We start from the raw sequence: 19915 nt of genomic DNA on the forward strand, positions 1-19915 counted from the left end.
ATTTCCAGGTCAGGGCCTGGCTCAGGTTGGAAGGGGCCGAACCCCTGTTTTCCTCAGGGGCCCCACCCAACGCCAAAGAAAGAGCTAAGACCGGCAGGGCCTCACCCCCAGCCTATTCGTCTCCCTCTCCCTGGCAGGTCTGAGCCACCACTGCGGCGGCCATGGAACCTTCTCGCCCGAGACCTGCAGCTGCCGCTGCGAGCAGGGCTGGGAGGGCGCTGACTGCCGGCAGCCCGCCTGCCCCGGGGCGTGCAGCGGACACGGGCGCTGCGAGGACGGCCGCTGCCTGTGCGAGGAGCCCTACGTGGGGGCCGACTGCGCCCACCCTGCCTGCCCCGGGAACTGCAGCGGGCAGGGTGAGTGCGTGCGCGGCGTCTGCCAGTGCCACGCAGACTTCACGTCCGAGGACTGCAGCGAGCGGCGCTGTCCCCGCGACTGCAGCGGCCATGGCTTCTGCGACACCGGCGAGTGTTACTGCGAGGAGGGCTTCACCGGCTTGGACTGTGCCCAGGGTGAGAGCAGAGATGCGCTTTGCCCCGCCAGCCTCGCTTCTTTCCCGGGACCCGCGGTCCCTACGGCCCCGTTGAAACATCAGTTGCATTTTGTCCTCGGCCCTTAGCCCACATCAGAATTCCCTGGAGGGCTATCTGGGCCCATCCCGAGTTTCTGACTCCGCCCGGCTGGGGTGAGGCCTGAGAATATGCATTTCTAAGGAGTTCCAAGGTCAGGCTGCTACTGATGGTTTGAGGACCAGTGGTCCTATGTGATCTAATGGCTGTGTGTGTGTGTGTGTGTGTGTGTGTGTGTGTGTGTGTGTGTGTAGGGGTCAGTATTAACTCCCAACCAGATAATTACTTTTGGGGGTCCAGAATGGCCTCACCAGCCTCCCTGTCTCCCACACCCACCACCATAGTGTTAAGTGTGTGCATAGTAGGGCCCCAGGAGCACTCGTTGGCTGTGGGTTCCCAGTCCCTCTCTCTCACCCTCTCCATCCCGTTCCTCCTGCAGTGGTCGCCCCCCAGGGCCTACAGCTGCTCAAGAGCACAGAGAGCTCCCTGCTGGTGAGCTGGGAGCCCTCCAGCGAGGTGGACCACTACCTGCTCAGCTACTACCCACTGGGGCAGGAGCTGTCTGGGCGGCAGATCCAGGTGCCCAGGGAGCAGCACAGCTATGACATCCTCGGTTTGCTGCCTGGAACTAAGTACGTAATCACCCTACGCAATGTGAAGAAAGAGGTTTCCAGCGGCGCACAGCATCTGCTCGCCACCACAGGTGAGGGGGCAGCCAGAGGCCCCAGGTTTCCCAGGAGAGGCCCCATTTTGAACGTTGTCTTCCATTGTCCCAAGCACCCTTCTACTAGTCAGGCTGTTGCCCTGATTTGGGGCTGAAACACAGAGCTGCTGCTGTCCTGGGTTCTGGAGAAGTCTCGGTTCTTACTCCCCTCTCTCCACTTGCCAATTAGTGGGTCCTCCAAGCAGGTGACAGAGCCTGCTGGATTGGAACTCCAGGGGTCTTCTCTGCTGCTGGGATTAGTAAGGTCCGATTGCCCTGCACCCACATGTAAGCAGGGGTACACCTGCCTCCCCAGGCCCTCACTGAGCCTCTGAGCCCACTCAGCAAGTTCAAGCTGAAGACACCAGTTGGATTCATCTGAGCAGAAAAGAAGGGACACACGGGGTATTGAAGAGTAGTAATGAAGAGGTTATTTACAAAGGTGTGGGCAGGGCTTGGATGGTGTAACACTAGGACAAGCAGCCTGAAGGGGTGGGGATGCCAGTTGGTCCTGGGGCCCAGAGAGAGCTGTAGGAGAGGGCTGCCCAGGGAGGTGCTTGGTAGAGGGTTCAGGCAGCCATTGTGCCCCCACTGGAGTTGGGGGTGGGGAGTATAGGAGGTCAGTGGCCCAGACTCTGTCTCCTGCCCACTGATCTCCTGGTGACTCTCACTGGCTGAGCCCCAGAGGGTGAGGGAACCTGACAAATGCAGTCCATAGAGGTTATAATCTGGGACATAGAGCAGGGTGGGGTACGGTTCTGAAGGGACAACAGTGCCTCCAGGGCCCCATCCAATGCTACCAAAATGTCTGGAAGGAGAAGCATCGCTACTTTTCAGAAACTCTGATTTCCTCATGAAAGTTCTTAAAGGCGCTCAGATCTTCAAGGCTTGGAGAAACCTACTTGTCTGAGTGATTCTGATTCATCCTATGTTTTCTTGAGCATTTTGATGTGCCAGGCCTTGTTCTAGGTGCTGATAAAAATGAGCTGCCCTAAACCGCCGGGGAAAGATCCAGGGAGCCCCAGATGGATGGGCCTTTGGCACATGGTTTCTTTGAAGAAACATCAGGTTGCCTGTCCTATTTGATGACGAGGGTGGGGTAGGGATGGGTCAGTGTTGGAAAGGGCCGTGAGGGACCTGTTATCCTATCAGCCCAATTCGTGATTGCCTTTGTCAACACCCTCCAACCCAAGACCCCTCTTGGAACCTCCCTGTAGTTGAACAAGTGGGTTTTATTGACTGTTGCTTCATGGGAGGACTGTGGTCATGATGGAGAGAGTGTTGGAAAGATTGCTATCGAATTGGGGCTGTGTCAGTGGTTCGGGAGGATTTAGGAGGCAGGGATTTGCTGTCGATTGCATGCTGTCAGGAAGTGGGGGTAAGTCTCTGATTGGCACCTCAGTGAATCTTATCCAGAAAGGGGACAGCCTAGAGGGAGGCTGAAACTGTCACTGGTAAAGAAGCAGCGGCCACTCCTTTTCATCAGGAGAGATGACGTTTCATCGTTGGACCACGTTCACGGTTTTGTCTGGTTTCAAACATGATCGCGGAATGGTCTTGTTCTGTCTTGATCTGCAACGGTCACAGAGTAGCTGTTCTGATGTTGATACTCTGCGCAGTTGTGTTTAACGGGAGCTCACGGAGGCCTACCTGTGAGCCAAGTCAGCTCCCAGCTGTCTAAAGCCTCCAGGGAACAGCAGAGACAGCTGTTCTGAAAGTCTTAGCAGCCCTTCTTGGTTTCTTGCTCCAGGGGCTTCTACAGTCCTGCAGCTCTGAACCTTGTCTTTCTGTCTAATCTGATTCAAGTTCAACCCCTTCTTATTGGCCCCTCAGGGGAGCCTCAGCCCGAGAGACACTTATCCCCATAATAATCTTGAACTTTTTCATTAAACTCCTGCTTTTTCATTTATGAGCCCTGTCGGACCCCTTCTGTAATCCTTGAATCACTTTCATTACTCACTTCTTGACCTGTTCCCTCAGGGAATTCTCATCTTTGAAGGAAGAACCTGGAGGCTGGCAGGAGGAAGCCAGTGGATGGGAGGGAAAAGGCTCTGTGAGGTTCTTTGTTTATAACAGAGTGAATCAGAAGCGTTCAGAGCCCAGGGACCTTGAGATCAGAGTTCACCCCCTGCCCAGTGCACACATTCTCTGTCCCACGTCCTTGACAAGGGGTCAGTCAGCCTGGGTGGGAATGCCACCAGGTGGGATTGTGCCTGAGGAAGGGGACAGGCTCAGAGTCTGGAGACTTGTCTTTTACGTTCTAAACCTCAGGCCAGGCAACCTCAGCCTGGAATCTGGCTGCTGGAATCCAACGTGCTCCCAAGATGCCAGTCCCATGTCCAACCCCCCCCCCCCCCCAAATTTCTCCCCTTAGAGCCACGTCAGCGATCGATTCCTTCTGTTAATCCTTGTAATTTTGTTTTCTGATTGGAGGGAAGAGCTGGTTTTATTGTCAATGTTATACTCCTGAAAATATGAAATGTATCTCCCGAACTTTACATACAGGGACCTAGCTTCTCATCCCAGACTGAGTCTTTGAGGCCGGGGCTCTGTAACTAAAGTGTGAGTGTTCAGTGCAGAGCAGCGCCCTGGGCCGAGGGGTTAGGGTAGCGAGCCTGAGAGGTGTGGTTCAGGGTTCGGCCCATGGCAGCGTGGGCGCAGAGGGCTGCGTGGCCTCCAATGGGATGGGATGGGGAGAGGCGGCATCGCCAGAAAAGTCCGTCCTCCGTGGATAGTGTGCAAACCAACAGTCTATTGGCTGCGTGGGTGGTTCTAAGACATCTATTAAGGACTGTGTCCCAGGGTGATGCTTGCTCTCAGTGTGTCAAGAAAGGGAGCTGACCTGGTAGCCAGTGGCCTGTCACAGACCTGCTCTTCACCGCCTTCTCTTGCCGTCCCCCACCTCTGCCCTAGATCTTGCTGTGCTTGGCACCGCTTGGGTGACAGACGAGACGGAGAATTCCCTCGACGTGGAGTGGGAGAACCCCCAGACCGCAGTGGACTACTACAAGCTGCGGTACAGCCCCCTGACAGGGCAGGAGGTAGCCGAGGTCACCGTGCCCAAAAGCAGTGACCCCAAGAGCCGATATGACATCACCGGTGAGAGCCAACGCTGGGGATGGGAGATGATTGCTGAGGATGCTGAGGCGGGGACAGTGTGTCCACGGCACTGACACCTGTACCACTCGGGGCACACAGGTCCCGAGGCCTTAGGAGTCACTCAAGCCCTGATGGAGTTCGGCGTTTTGGGCACAATGCGTGCTGGGAGGCTGGGCTGTCAGAGATCCTTGCCCCAAATGCCCAGGCTAATGTTGTAAGAGCAGGAAACCAGGCAGCTGGAAGGAATCGGGCCGTGCAGGGCGGGATCACGCTGTGTGACTCCAGAAGCTTATCCAGAGGATGGGGCCCTCTTTAAGGAAAGCAAGACACAGTCATGAATGCCCAGTTCTGGGCATGGCCTTGGCAGGGGCCTGTGCAAGTGAGGGCCCGAGGCCTATTATCTCCATGGTGAGCCCCCCTCTGCGGCCTTGTTCCTCTGTCCACTCCCTGAACGAACGTCTCGGGGTTCCCCTTGCTTGTGGAGTGAGAGCAGTGTGCCTCACACACGTTGCTGTTTGCCCGCATTTTGCCACCAAAGTCTGAGTGTTTGTACCATGGAGAACAATCTTTCAAGTTGAGACTACAGAGAAATAACAACAACAATAAAGGCAGAGAAAAGAAAAAAACAATAGGCTAATTATTACCATGCGAAGGAAAGACCGTTTTGAGGGAAAAGGATTGTTGGGAGCAGGAAAGCATTTGGGCTGTAAGTAAGTTGGGGCGTCAGCGCTAGGTGGCCCGATAGAGGTGGCAGAGCTTCACCAGCTTCGTCCCATCCACTCCCCCCACCGCCGCCCCCACACCCCCCAGTCTGGCCGAAGGATAAGGCCTTGAATTCCACTGGTCCTGCAGCTCTTTACCTGCCTTAGATGGATTAGTCTTTAGAGGAGAAGCGTCGCCCCCTTCCCCCCCCCCCCCCCCCCCCCCCGCCCCGCAAGAGAAATCCTGGGGAGGGACACTGCTGGGGGCCGAGGGTCTGCAGCCTGTACTCAGGTCCGGCACTGGTTTCCAGGTCTGCAGCCCGGGACGGAGTATAAGATCACAGTTGTCCCCGTGAGAGGAGATGTGGAAGGCAAGCCCATCATCCTGAACGGCAGGACAGGTAAGAGCTGCCTGGCTGCACTGGGAGCTTTTCCCATATTTGATGCTGATGTGTTTCTCAGCTCACTCCTCTCTGGGTAGAAACGCTGGGATCTGTGTATAGAGAGATTCTGTCGTTGTGTACTGGTGTCTATGGGGCGGGGGGAAGCAAAAGCGGGGAGGCACCTTTCGCCTATTTCAAATTTTTCTTGCCATTGGAAATCTTGTTAGGGCCAAGGTGAGGGCTAAAACTGAGAGCCCAAGGTGAGTTAATGGAGAGCGTACTCTGTGTCAGGCATTATATTCACTAAGCACGTTTTGTGAATTATCTCACTGACTTCTCACTGTCATCCTATGCAGTAGGTCCTATTATTATTTCTAAGTCATATATTAGAAAACTGAGGCTTAGAGAAGTTACGCTCAGGATTGCCCAGGAAAAAATGGCTGAGCTCAGATTCAAACCTGGGCTGTCCCCTTGGGTGGACACAAAGCCAAAGTGCCTCCTGCTTTTACCTTCTTGTCCATTATTTCTGGTTAATTTTCATACTGTTTGCTCCCTACCTAAAATAATTTCAATGACTCCCCGTTGCCTGTGGATAACATAGAATCCTTTTATCTTGGCGCCTGTGTCCCCATCCAACCTGGGCCGTTGTTATTCTCACTACTTCCTAACAAGAAGCCTTCCTGCAGCCCGACTGTTCTTGGCATTTCTTCACCCAGAAGGTTTGTCTCTACACCGTGGGTTTATTCATACCGTTACCCCAGCCTAGGGAACCCTCCATGGCTACTTCTAGCTATCAGTTCAGCTCCACTCACATTCGTTGCGGAGTTCCTACCATTGGACGTTTGGGTCATGGTCCCTTATGTGCTTCCAAAGATGATAAGGCCTGATCCCTGCCCTGCAGGGGCGCATAGCAGTATCACTCCCCCTTCCAGGCTCCGCTCCAACCTCAGCCACTCCACCGAGGCCGTCTAGGACCACATTAAATGGCAGCCATCTTTGCCACTGAGTTCCTAGAGCATTTAATCACATATGGCCTTGAACTGGTACTTAAGCTTTCAGGTATGTTATCCCAACTAAAATGGGAGCACTCAAGTGATGTTTTCACTGTCAGTTATATTCTAAAAGCAGGATGGGATATTTTATCGGATTGCAAATAATTTTGGGTCATGTGTCTTACCAACATACAGAAAAAGACCCAGGAAACGCTCTCAAGCCCAGCTAGACTGTTTATTAATTAAGGGGGGGTGGGGAAGACTCTCTTTTCTCCAAATGTTTTGCATTCCATAGTTGGAAAAGACAATGGAAGGTAAGAACCGCGTAAGCACATACAAGGAGGAGATGACACAGTTCAGATATTTTCCATTTAACGAATCACTCGGTGGAGCCGATTCTAGAAAAGACACAGGGTTGAAAACCTTCAGCCTGTTAACACACTTGAAGTGCATGGAAGGGCCTTTCTGAAAGGCAAGGCTTTGGAAGCAGACCGGCTTTGGAAAGCAAACAAGTCAGTCCACCTCCTTGCTGGGCCATTTGCCGCTGCTGCATCAGCTGGGTGGTTCACGAGTGCCCACGGGGAAAGCTGCTCCTCAGGCCTGTGGCAGGAGCTGGTGTTTGGACGTGTGCTGGGTGTCCCAGAACAGACTGAGGACAGCCATGCCCCAGCAGCCCTGTGGTGAATCTTGTTACCAAATGGAATGCATTTTCCTGATACGCCTAATGATCTCATTTTCACTTGATTCTCTCTAGAAAGCCCCTATTTCTAAATAAAGTCACTTTCTAAGGGGTTGAGGGTTAGCACTTCAACATATCTTTTGGGGGTGGGGAGCTACAATTTAAGTCATCACACTGCTGAATCCCCAGCTCAAAATAGGCACTCAGTGAATACTTGCGAAACGGGTCAGTACCACCATTTACTTGCTGAGTGACCTTGGGCAAGTCATCTAACCTCTCAGCCTGGCATATAGTTAGTGCTCTAAAAATAGTAACTATTATTAATTTTCCAAACTAGTCCCTGGGGGATCTGATAAATGCCTGTGTTATTGCTATGAGGTTTGATACTGTGTGAAAAGCACGTAGCACTTAGTATGTGCTCAATAAATGGCAAGTGATTTATTAAATAAAATACACACTGCCTCTGGTGATGGCACATTTACATTTCCTTGCACACAATTAAACACTGCCACTGTTTTCTAGAAGGGTGTGTCATAATTGGTATTAAAAAATACAGCTATGTAAAGTTGTAACTTCTCTGCCGGAACCCCTGGGCCAAGAGAACTAGAGCAGGATGGGAGGAAGGAAAAATGCTTAGATTTCTGAGAGTAAGGAACCGTCTCGTGTGTCTTTTGTGGGGAGGGGTCTCGTGGAATGTCTCAGCTTTGCTCTGTGCAGCATCTTTACCCGTGACTTTGACAGATGCCCTTAGGTGGCTTACCTACTAAGTTTGCAAATGATAAGTCAGAAACGAAAGTGGTCATGTTGAATGAATGACTAAATTACCATGTTTTCCCCAAAATAAGAGCTAGCTGAACAATCAGCTCTAATGCATCTTTTGGAGCAAAAATTAATATAAGACCTGGTCGTATTTCACTATAATATAACACTAGGTCTTTAATATAATTAATATAATATAATATAATATAATATAATATAATATAATATAATATAATATAATATAATAATATAATACCGGTCTTATATTAATTTTTGCTCCAAAAGATGCCTTAGAGCTGATTGTTCGGCTAGGTCTTATTTTGGGGGAAACATGGTATAAGGGGAGTGCATAAGATAAAATATAATAAGGATAAATGTTGGATTCAGGAAACGCATTATATATGCATAAAACGGGGAAGATATGGCTTAACATGGAGGCTGCAACCTTTGATATGCATCAGAGACACCTGTCGAGTTTTGAGTATATACTTATTTGTTTCTCAGTAGAGATGTCAGGGCTTAGCTGAGACCTCCTAAAGTAGACTCTCCTGTGGTATTTAGTAGGTGCTGAAAGCTGACAACTGTTGAGAACCCCTGGGTTAGCAGGCACATGTGTGGAAAACCTTAGGGGTGTTCAGAGGCTGTGGCTGAGGATTTGGTATTGGGAGCACAGTGTGTAGGCCATGGAGGGTACACTGGTCTGGGTTGGTCCTTTTAGCACATAAACTCCACACGGACCGCGTTTTCTGATTGTTTTGTTCGTTGGTCCCGCGTCGGTGCCATTACACTCCATGGACGACAATGAATTGTTAAATGAATGAACTGAGTTTTGGGGATTTTTCTCTGAACCGGAAAAGAAAGGAGCCTGTTGAGATGTAAGTGCCAGGTCATAAATTATAATTTGAAGTATATGACACCAAACCATACCATACCCCATACCATTCCACATACCATACCCCATACCATGTACCATAGGCTACACCATAACATACCCCATACCAAACCATACCATACCCCATACCATGTACCGTAGGCTACACCATAACATACACCATACCATTCCAATAACCATACCTTACACCACACCACACCATACCGTAAGTCTATAAGGTGGAGAGGTGAAGCTGTTTTGATTAGAGGAGAATTAGGAGGAGAAGAGTGACCGTTCTTGAATACTTGCCGCATGGTCTTCCGGAAGAGGAGTCAGGCGCATGTATTTTAGATGCCTACCAAGTGCAGACGCCCTTGAAGCAGTTACATTTCAAGCAGCGACACTCGGAGCTTTATCGAATGTGCTCTGTGGTCTGAAATGGAAGGGGTTGTTTTGTCCATCAGGAAGCCCTTTCTCAGCTTAGGGTTCAAGCAGAGACTGTCCCCTGTCACAGATGCTGCCGAGACCTTGTGGAACTAGGTCACCCGGATGAACTAGATCTTGAAGCATCTGTGATCTTGACCAGCCAAGTGGCTTCTTTTAAGTTTTTTTCTCATCTATTTTTTATGAAGAAATTGATAGCCCCACCAATGTGGTCACTGATCGAGTGACAGAAGACACAGCAGTGGTATCCTGGGACCCCGTCCAGGCTGTCATAGACAAGTACGTGGTACGCTACACCTCCGCGGATGGGGAGACCAAGGACACGGCAGTGACCAGGGAGCAGAGCAGCATCGTCCTGACGGGCCTGAAGCCAGGAGAGGCGTACAGAGTCTACGTGTGGGCTGAGAGGGGCCACCAGGAGAGCAAGAAGGCGGGCACCAAGGCCCTCACAGGTGACGGGAGGACAGGAGCATAACCAGGGTTCCTCGCGCCAGGGAGAAGCTGGTTTCTGAATCAGGAGGCTGATACCTATCTGGCCGCAGCTGTTTTGTTTGGAAGGATTGGGGTGGGGAGTTGCAAAAGCAATTCCAAATTTCATAATTATAAGTTTCTTCCTTTTTAACCTAAAACGAAAGAGACCAGCCTTTGGATCTGATCCAGAAGGTCATAGTTGTTTAGGTTGGAATTCCACAAGCAGCTCCCACATGCAGAGTAGAGTAACACTTCCTAATTTTCATTTTTTGAACATGAAAACTAAAAAATATTTGTCGGGCAGTGAATTTGAATGCATATCTCAGTTGGCAGCGACTGTACAGGCACTTTGCATGTAACCTGGAGCTCTCTGTCAGGCCGTGGAGACGGCTTGCCTCCTGAATCAGCAATCACCAAATGTACCGATTCTGTCTGGAAGCCTTCAGAAACCACGAGGGTCTGCATAGTTCATCCAGTGGTTCTGCTCTGCGCTAGCCTACAGGTGTCCCACCACTGCATGGGGCATAGCCATCCTCTGGCACTGTCCCTGAATTCAGAGAATCCTGATCCTGGAGGACCCTTGAGGTTCCAAACACTTGTAGGAAATCAGAGAAAAGGATTCCCTTATTGGCTGGGCTCTGTTCTGGACAGTCACTTAGTATGGAGACTCTCAGAGAAGCAGGTAATTAGTTACAAATATGGTTTCAGAAGCTTGACTGTCCATTTTAATCCCAGCTCTACTGTTTACTAGCTGAGTGGTTTGGGGCAAGTTACTTCCCTTGTGTTCCTCAGATTCTTATCTGTAAACTGAGCATATGAATGTCTCCATTATAGGGATCTTATGAGGGTTACGTGAGCTAATGCAGGTAAGTGCCTGACACATAGCAAGTGCCACATAGTGAGTATTTCTTAGAATGTGTCTTAGTCTGCTTGGTCTGCTATAAAAAATTCCCTGGATTGTGTGGCTTAAAGAATACAAATTTATTTCTCATAGTTCTGGAGCCTGGAGTAGTAAAGCCAGCTGAGAATGCCAGGCGCACACTGTTTGTCCTTATATGTCAGCCGTCTGTGCTGCATTCTGAACTCTGCTTCTGAATGCAAGTCACCTCCCTGCACTGTGTGCCCAACCTGGCTGCACTGGAGCTGCTCTCACAGGAAGCCCAGGCTTTGGAGGAGGTAGTTTTGGAAATGGGAGAATAAAGGCATGCTCATCATGCACCCAGGATCTTGGATTTTTAACTCTCTACATTTTGAGGAGAACGTGGTATTTCATACCTCCAATGACATTCACAATAACAAAAGGCTCATATTTAAGCTTTTCCTATGAATATCTCATTTACTATTCACCATAACATGTTAGACAGGAACTGAGATTTCCCTCTTCGTAGAGATGAGGAGACCAAGACTTAAATTATACAGCTTGTCCAAAGCTAGCAACCTGAAACAGTGGAGCCCAGGTTCTAACACAGTTTAGTCGCATAGACAACCTATCAATTCTACAAGTAGGATTATTTTTTATCAACCCAGACCTCAAAAACTGTTAATTAAAAACTCTCCTGGTTCTCTGGCCACAGATATAATGTTTTATATGAAAGAACTAGCAGCCTCCACTTCTAGGATAATGCTCTTCCCCAAGAAAATATTAAAGTTGATACAGAGATTTATTGAAGTATAATTTGTTGCAGGTAGAAGGAATCAGGAATTTAAGGACTGTATTCTATAAATCCAGAGGAAAGGAGAAATTTGTATATGAAGACCAATTCTTTTTATGCAAAGGCAACTTGTGGGAAAAGTTGATAGAATGAGACTATAGTGGCTTTGTCTGAACAGCCTACTTCTCATGGACTACTGTTAGCTCATGCTTGGAATTTCAGGCCACTTGTTTAACTAACACTTTAAGCTGTCTCAATCACTGGCATATAGCAGTCTCTGATATTTATTGAGGTCATCAGCTTAGTTGTGTGTATACTGGCCTTTCACGATCTGGACAGTTGGTAAATGCTATACTCTTTCATTTCCCTTAAAGAAATTGACAGCCCCAGAAACCTGGTGACCGACCGGGTGACGGAGACCACGGCCACTGTTTCCTGGGACCCAGTGCAGGCCGTGATTGACAGGTACATGGTGCGCTACACCTCCCCCGATGGAGACACCAGGGAGGTTCCTGTGGGGAAGGAGCAGAGCAGCACCGTCCTGACGGGCCTGAGGCCGGGCGTGGAGTACACGGTCCACGTGTGGGCCGAGAAGGGGGACCAGGAGAGCAGGAAGGCCGACACCAAGGCCCCGACAGGTAGTGCAGCTTGCATGGTGACTGTGTCTCTGATAAGCTCATGGTCTGTCTAGGGTGGTTTTTCTTCTCTGACCGTGTCAGAAGGGGAGGTTTTATGAGGATCAGGTTGGTTCCCCTCTGCAGTAAATTGTGTACTCCTTCCGTCCATTTAATGGCTTCTCTTAGAATGCGTGACTCATCTTGTGGTCTCCAAACTAATTTTGAGCAGTAAGATTGATGTCACAGCTCCAAATCCTCTGTTCTCTGCCTGTGTACCTTCTTTGTTTCTCACGCACTGAATGCTTCACCCTGATAAGTAATAAGCACGAAGAAACACAAGTAACTATCCTGCTGAGGGAGCCAGGCTTGGCAATTGTGATCCAAAAGCAAACTTTCCCACCCTCCTCACCTGTTTAAACCCTTTCTGTAGAGCTTGATTTTGTTTCTTCCCTTTGGATGAACACATTAGGCTGATGTTTTATGAGCTAGAATGTTTTATTCGCTAAAAATACGCAAATATCTCATCACTTTTAGTCCTCCAAACGTATCTTTTAGTAATTAAAATGCCCACACCCATGTAATCGTACATACTTCATTTAGCGCTAAAGCTTGTCATGTCCATCAGCCTGGCTGTTGGGGACTCACCGCCTGTCACTGGGGGGGAGCGTGTTCGGCTTCTCTTTATTTCCCTTCTTGCACTTCAAGCACTGGCCTTCCAGCATCGAACTGCCTTTTCTGCCCCATTTATGTTTGGCACAGCTGGGAGGGAGGGAGGGAAGGAGGGGAGGAGGGAGGTAAAGGGTCAGGAGGAAGGAGAGATGAGGGGTCTGCAAGGAGGAGCGGCAAGAGGTCATGGGACTTCCTGACTAAGGGTTGCACCGGCTTGGGTGTGTCATGGGCTCTGACAAGTGTTAACCTTTTTCCCTCAGGGGACACTTCTGTGAGCTGTTCAGAGACAGCTTATCTGTCCTTGTCTCCTGGGACCTCTCACTGCAGTGGTCCTGTGGGCAAACGCATCTGTCCTGCTGGCCTCCTACTCCCCTTCCTCTGCCCACATAACTGGGGGTGCACTCAGTGCCTTTCTGGGGGGGGTCACCTCACCCCTCCTGGTGATCCTCTTGGACAGCTTCTAAAGTAACCCCAGGTAGGCTCTCCATTGCTTGTCCCACATCTGGTCCCTGGGGAATGTGAACACGTCTTCTGTCTAATCCACCGGATGTACATGTATGTCTCTGGCAGCACAGCGGCCTCTCACGGCTCCCATCAGACCAACTGGGTGTTTCCTCACCTCTTAGCTATTTCAGGCACCAGCCCATAAGTTTTCCCAAGCAAGATTTCTCAGCTGAGGCCCGACTGATATTTTGGGCTGGAAGATCTTTATTGCTGGAGTTTGTCTTGTGCACTGTAGAATGTTTAGCAACATCCCTGGCCTCTGCCCGTTAGAAACCAGTCGCCTCCCCATCCCACACTGCATTGTGACAATCAAGAATGTCTCCAGGGGGCGGCTGCTTAGCTCAGTTGGTTAGAGCGCGGTGCTCTTAACAACAAGGTTGCCGGTTCGATTCCCCACGTGGGCCACGAGCTGCGCCCTCCACAACTAGGTTGAAACAACTGCTTGACTTGGAGCGGATGGGTTCTGGAAAACCACAATTAAAATAAATAAAACGTAAAAAAAAACAAAAAAACACACAAAAGAATGTCTCCAGATATTGCCAATGCCCTCTGGTTGAGAACCACTGCTCTCAAGTATACATAACAAGCTCTGTGAGGGGTCCCATTGCAACTGCTTATTCAAGGCGTGGGTCTCGTCCACAATTCACAGTGAAGCTCTCCAAAGAAATCCGCTCTTGAAGTCCTACATCTTTGGCCTCTCCTCTTTCATAGTCTGGAGGTGGTTGGTCAGTCAAGGGCCACAAAACTGGTGGTCTGCCTTGGCTATGGGCCCTGAGGTTGGAATGTAGATACCAGTTTTCGAGGGTATAGTTTCCTCTAAACCAAGCTAAGAATAGTTCCACTTTAACATACTATTGCACAGGTGTGCTGAGGCTTAGGAGCAAAGACTTTAGGGAAATGGCTTTTCCAGTGAACTATTTGCAACGAAGAAATGCCATGGCTTTCTTGGTGAATGCATTTTGAATACCTTCTGCGTATGTGTGTGGTATGAAAGAGCATAATCTCTTACACTGATAAAATATCAATGAACTGGTATCATTAATAATAGCTTATGCTCCCTGGGCATCAGCTCTGTGCCAGGGCCTGTCTGTGGGGTATGTCATTAATTCATACAATACAACAGCTCTATAGGATAGACTCTAATATCATTTCCCCCTGCATCCTCCCAATCCCCACTTTTTTTTTTTTTTTTTTGCCGTGAAGGAAATTCAGGCACAGAGACTGGTTTGCCCTCAATTGCACTTTGAATTGTAGAGTGACGATCCTGTGGCTTTAGGCTGTAGACACTGTGACACATTAACATTTTCATGGCCCCTTTTCTGCATGACGGTGTATATCTTGGTTTTCAGAGCTACCCAGAGAGCTATGTGTAATACCTTTTAACAACTTCATTTTACAAATGCAGAGACGTGAAATGACTTGCCCAAGGTCACAAAACAACTCAGTAATGTATGGAATTAGATGCGTGCAGGGAATGTAGTGTTCATCTGAACCGTAAAGTCCATCCAGCCCGAACCCCGGATTTGCAGATGGAGATGCTGACGCCCCGCCAGAGGCAGCTGACTTGTCCAGGGTCACCGCTCTTCTGGCCCTGGATTTGGTGCTCATTCTACTGTTATGTGCCGCCTCCTTGAGGACCCAAGAGTCCAGCTGTGGAGAGAAGGTCTATATCTGTGACCCAACTAAAAACCAGTGTACGGGATGGGAAACCATAAGAACAGGAAACTACCTCACCCCAAGGAACATGGCTATGAGAGTTCACTCCGTTAATACTGTTTACTGATGATCATTTTCCTTTCAGACATCGACGGCCCAATAAACCTGGTGACTGACCGTGTGACAGAGACCACGGCCACCATCTCCTGGGACCCGGTGCAGGCCGTGATTGACAGATACATGGTGCGCTACACCTCCCCCGATGGAGACACCAGGGAGGTTCCTGTGGGGAAGGAGCAGAACAGCACCGTCCTGACGGGCCTGAAGCCAGGCGTGGAGTACACGGTCCACGTGTGGGCCGAGAAGGGGGACCAGGAGAGCAGGAAGGCCGACACCAAGGCCCCGACAGGTAACAAGAGAAAGGTGGTCAATTGGAATTGGACTTTGAGTGTGTGGGTTTGAATGTACGTGGTACCAAAAGATGTGGCCTGAGTTGAGAGATTACAAAGCAAGTCTTAATGATCAAAAAGGACAGCCAGTCTAGTGGCTATCTCCATGAGCAGCTCAGCTGTCCCCTGACAGTGATGGCGTGTTCACAAAACCCTTGACCCACTAGAAGGGAAACATAGGTTGTGCAGTAGCCATGTTTATAGCAGACTCAGCAGAGATGTTCGGAGGATGTGTTCATTGCAATGCTTATAATAATACTGTGTTTTTTTTAAATTGGGGAATATTGGGGAACAGTGTGTTTCTCCAGAGCCCATCAGCTCTACGTCGTTGTCTTTCAATCTAGCTGTGGGGGGCGGGGGTGCAGCTCACCTCCAAATCCAGTTGCCGTTTTCAATCTTTAATTGCAGGGGGCACAGCCCACCATCCCATGTGGGAATTGAACCGGCAACCTTGTTGTTGAGAGCTCGCCCTCTAACCAGCTGAGCCATTCAGCTGCCCCAGTAATGCTTTTAGAATGGTCACCTGTGAAGTAGCCCTTGCTAAAATGATCAGTTAGGTACCCTGAACGTCATGGCAGATGTTTGATTGGTTGTTTCGATGCACCATAGTGTAGCTAGGAAGACATTGCTCCTCCCACATTGTAGGGAGCTGAAAGTATGTCAAGTTTGTGACGAGTAGCCCTTTGCAGTTGAGAACTAGGGGCCACTTTCTCCCTTGCCTCCCACTCAGGGAGCGACTCAGTACGGGATTACCATTGCCTTGTGCCTAGGGTGCTCCAGCAGGTGAAGTCAAGGTGAGGGGCTGGTGGGTCTCTCTCCCATGGCTTCAAAACTTAAGCTTCTCCAAACATTTTCTTAAAGAAATTGACAGCCCCCAAAACCTGGTGACCGACCGGGTGACAGAGACCACGGCCACCATCTCCTGGGACCTGGTGCAGGCTGTGATTGACAGATACATGGTGCGCTACACCTCCCCCGATGGAGACACCATGGAGGTTCCTGTGGGGAAGGAGCAGAGCAGCACCGTCCTGACGGGCCTGAGGCCGGGCGTGGAGTACACGGTCCACGTGTGGGCCGAGAAGGGGGACCGGGAGAGCAGGAAGGCCGACACCAAGGCCCCGACAGGTAACGGAGCCTCGTTCTTTGGGAATGTAAGACCGGCCATGCTAAACCTATGGCTGGTCGAGTTTAGTTTTCCTGCTCTGACACTGGCAGAATCGATGGGTTATGGAAGAGCAGCGTGGCAGACTTCTCACCAAACTACACACACCTTCCCTCACTTTCCTTTCACACGTTATCTCAAAATGAGGAGCTCATATTTGGCCTCATACGTTGGTTTTGTAAAGATAAATGGTGAGTAGTCCTATCCATCTGCCGTTCTCCCCGTTGTGTGTTTCCTTTGTGATCAATTATTAAATATTTCTTTTTGAAAGGAAAAAAATATGAAGAAACAATATATGTTAGGATCTGGGGGTTAAATACTTTAGGGAAGTGGCTTTTGCTGCAATCTCTTTGGAACAAGGAAGGGTGATTGCTTTCTTAGTGGGTAAATCCTCTTTTGAGTACTCTGTGCTCTGTTCTGAGGGCTCTGAGGTTGCACTAATGTATAAGAACACTTCATAATTTTTAAAGCTCTTTCGTCTGCTTCCTCATTTTTAAAGAACAGATTTATTGAGATACAATTTATGTACCGTAGAATTCACCCTTTTTAAGTGTACAATTCAGTGGTTTTTTTAGTATACTCAGAGCCGTGTCTCCATCTCCACTACTTAATTCAGAACATTTTCACCACCCTAACAAGGGTGAAAAGTCATTCCACATCCCCACTTCCTCCAGCCCTAGGAAAAACTGCTTTCTGTCGCTACAGATTTCCTTATTCTGCACATTTCATGTAGACGCATTCATACAGTATGAGTATGTGGCCTCTTGTGACTGGCTTCGCTCACTAAGCATGATATTTTCAAGATTCATCCGTGCTGTATGTAGCCTGTATCAGTACTTCATTTTATTGCTGAGTAACATTCCATTGTGTGGGTATAACATGTTTTGTTTATCCATTTGTCAGTTGATGGGCATTTCGGTTGTTTCCACTTTCTGGCTATTATGAATAAAGCTGATGTGAACATTGGTGTACAGATTTTTATGTGGACGTGTTTTCAGTCCTTTTGGGCAAATACCTAGGAATGGAATTTCTGGGTCACGTGGTAACTCTGTGTTTAGCTTTTTGAGGAACAGCCGGATTGCTTCCAGAGCGGTGGCATTATTTCACATTCCCACTAGCAATGAATGAGAGTTACATTCCTCATTTACTTGGTCCTCAGGGAGACTTGTTGAGATGGGTAGAGCAGGAATCAATATTTCCATTTGACAGTTCAGAAACAACTTCAAGCACATGTGTGTGACCGCGACAAGTCACAAAGTTAACTGATGCTTCATGAGTCAGATTTATGGCATATTCATGGAGTATTATGGTACTTTAAACTCTACTTAGTGGGCCCCCATTTTACAGATGAGGGAACTGAGGCCCAGCCCAAGGCAGCAGGTTGTTCAAGGCCATAGCTGGCTGATAGCAGAGCTGGACCTTGATGCCTGGTCTGCTGGCTCCAGCCAGGGCTCGTCCTGCCTCTCTGCTGTGTCTCTCGGCTGCAACTAGAACCCACGTAGCTCTTCTGAGCAGTGCTCTTTCTGTCCTGTGCTGCCTCCTTGAGGACCAGCTGTGGAGAGAAGGTCTTCTCTCCAGCTGTGGAGAGAAGGTCTGTGCCCATGACCCACTGAAAACCAGTGTACGGGAAGGGAAACCCTAAGAACCGGAAGCTGCCTCCCCCTGACCATTATAATGTCACTTTTTGATGTTTGTTAATACTGCACTTTTCCTTTCAGACATCGATAGCCCGACAAACCTGGTGACTGACCGGGTGACAGAGACCACGGCCACCATCTCCTGGGACCCGGTGCAGGCCGTGATTGACAGATACATGGTGCGCTACACCTCCCCCGATGGAGACACCAGGGAGGTTCCTGTGGGGAAGGAGCAGAGCAGCACCATCCTGACGGGCCTGAGGCCGGGCGTGGAGTACACAGTCCATGTGTGGGCCGAGAAGGGGGACCGGGAGAGCAGGAAGGCCGACACCAAGGCCCCGACAGGTAATGGAGCCTCGTTCTTTGGGAATGTAAGACCTGTCATGCTAAACCTATGGCTGGTCGAGTTTAGTTTTCTTGCTCTGACACTGGCAGAATCGATGGGTTATGGAAGAGCAGCGTGAGGTTGCTTATAGTAGATTGTATACACCTTCCCTCACTTCCCTTGAACCAGTTTCCTTATGAGCCAGGTCCTCCTTGCCATCTGCGAACTATAGTTTTGCCACGTTGAGATGGTCATGTCGAGCCAAGTTCCTCTGAATACATGAATCTCTTCTCGTAGACAGAGCTGAGGGTCTCCTACTGAGTTTGTGAGTGGGAACAGAAAATGAAAATCAAATGATGTTAATATCAATAATACGATGTTGAAAATTTACCTTCCTAAAAGTAAGCTTGACAGCTATCAGAGAAAGTAGATGTCCGTGGTTTGCTTTGCTATGAATGAATCATGATAATTCTGGTTTTGAGGGTAAGGGTGACTTCTATGTTATATTCTTATCTTATTGTGAAATAGATGTGTGACCAGATAATTCTATGGTGATTTAACCAGCAAATGAGCATTACAAGTGAATCGGTGATACTGTGAAGAACATTAAAATCAGGTTTTCATTTTTGCTGATTCATTTAACAACATGTGTTGAGAACTTTCCATTTGCCAGGTCCTCTGCTAGGCAGTGGGAACCCCCAGGGGCATAGGACATAGCCTCCTTTTCTAGGAGCTTACATTTGCATCTGGCTGGTAGAATCTTCTTGTATGAAATGGGAGGTCTTCATTGCTGTGATGCCAGAAACAGTATTATGAGCAGCTTGTGAACAGGGACCACATCTTCTTTAACTGGACCCCATGCACTGCCCAGCTCTATGCCTTGTACATAGCGGGAGTTCGACGTACACTTACTAAATGAACTAAGAGATTTGTTTTGCTAAATCTTGGTAGAGGTAATGGTGTGGGTGTTCAGACTTTGGTCCACTGTGCTTTCTCTTTGAGGAGCCAAAGTCGACCTAAGGAGGGAAGACGTATGTCTGCGAAGCAGTTAGAGCATAAAAGATAGAAGAACGTGAAAGGGTCTCACCCCAAGCAAAATGGCCACGAGTTTCAGTACTTTCTGGCCCATTAACAGTGCATGTTGAGCAACACTTTTTCTTTCAGACATTGACAGCCCCAGAAACCTGGTGACCGACCGGGTGACGGAGACCACGGCCACCGTCTCCTGGGACCTGGTGCAGGCCGTGATTGACAGATACATGGTGCGCTACACCTCCCCCGATGGAGACACCAGGGAGGTTCCTGTGGGGAAGGAGCAGAACAGCACCATCCTGACGGGCCTGAGGCCGGGCGTGGAGTACACGGTCCACGTGTGGGCCGAGAAGGGGGACCAGGAGAGCAGGAAGGCCGACACCAAGGCCTGGACAGGTACTGTGAGGCACCGGGACATAGAACCCTTCACGTGTGTCAGGAAAGAGTATTCCGCCATAACTGGGGCTGGGGAGAAGAGCCAGGAAGGCAGTTCTTTCACCTGAGGACTTTCTTCAAAAGGGGTTCTTTCTTTTTGCCTTTT

At 49.3% G+C, this 19915-nt stretch overlaps 1 protein-coding gene across 3 annotated transcripts in view; it reads left to right on the forward strand.

Annotated features, from left to right (window-relative positions):
* The window catches only part of TNN (tenascin N), a 44812-nt gene that overhangs the window by 13505 nt on the left and 11392 nt on the right, over nucleotides 1-19915 (forward strand). For all 3 annotated transcript variants that reach the window (XR_016022714.1, XM_088801576.1, XM_019734627.3), the window contains 10 exons: nucleotides 138-512; nucleotides 1009-1272; nucleotides 4186-4371; nucleotides 5384-5473; nucleotides 9389-9652; nucleotides 11698-11961; nucleotides 14915-15178; nucleotides 16080-16343; nucleotides 18099-18362; nucleotides 19507-19770. Coding sequence is in view for 2 of the 3 variants with exons in the window: in XM_088801576.1 (XP_088657702.1) it covers nucleotides 138-512; nucleotides 1009-1272; nucleotides 4186-4371; nucleotides 5384-5473; nucleotides 9389-9652; nucleotides 11698-11961; nucleotides 14915-15178; nucleotides 16080-16343; nucleotides 18099-18362; nucleotides 19507-19770 (2499 nt within the window). In the remaining variant the exon portion in view is untranslated. The remainder of the gene's footprint in view (nucleotides 1-137; nucleotides 513-1008; nucleotides 1273-4185; nucleotides 4372-5383; nucleotides 5474-9388; nucleotides 9653-11697; nucleotides 11962-14914; nucleotides 15179-16079; nucleotides 16344-18098; nucleotides 18363-19506; nucleotides 19771-19915) is intronic.

The sequence above is a fragment of the Rhinolophus sinicus genome, chromosome 11 (genome assembly GCF_057876585.1).
Source record: "Rhinolophus sinicus isolate RSI-liver-muscle chromosome 11, RSI-T2T, whole genome shotgun sequence".
Classification (NCBI taxonomy): Eukaryota; Metazoa; Chordata; class Mammalia; order Chiroptera; family Rhinolophidae; genus Rhinolophus; species Rhinolophus sinicus.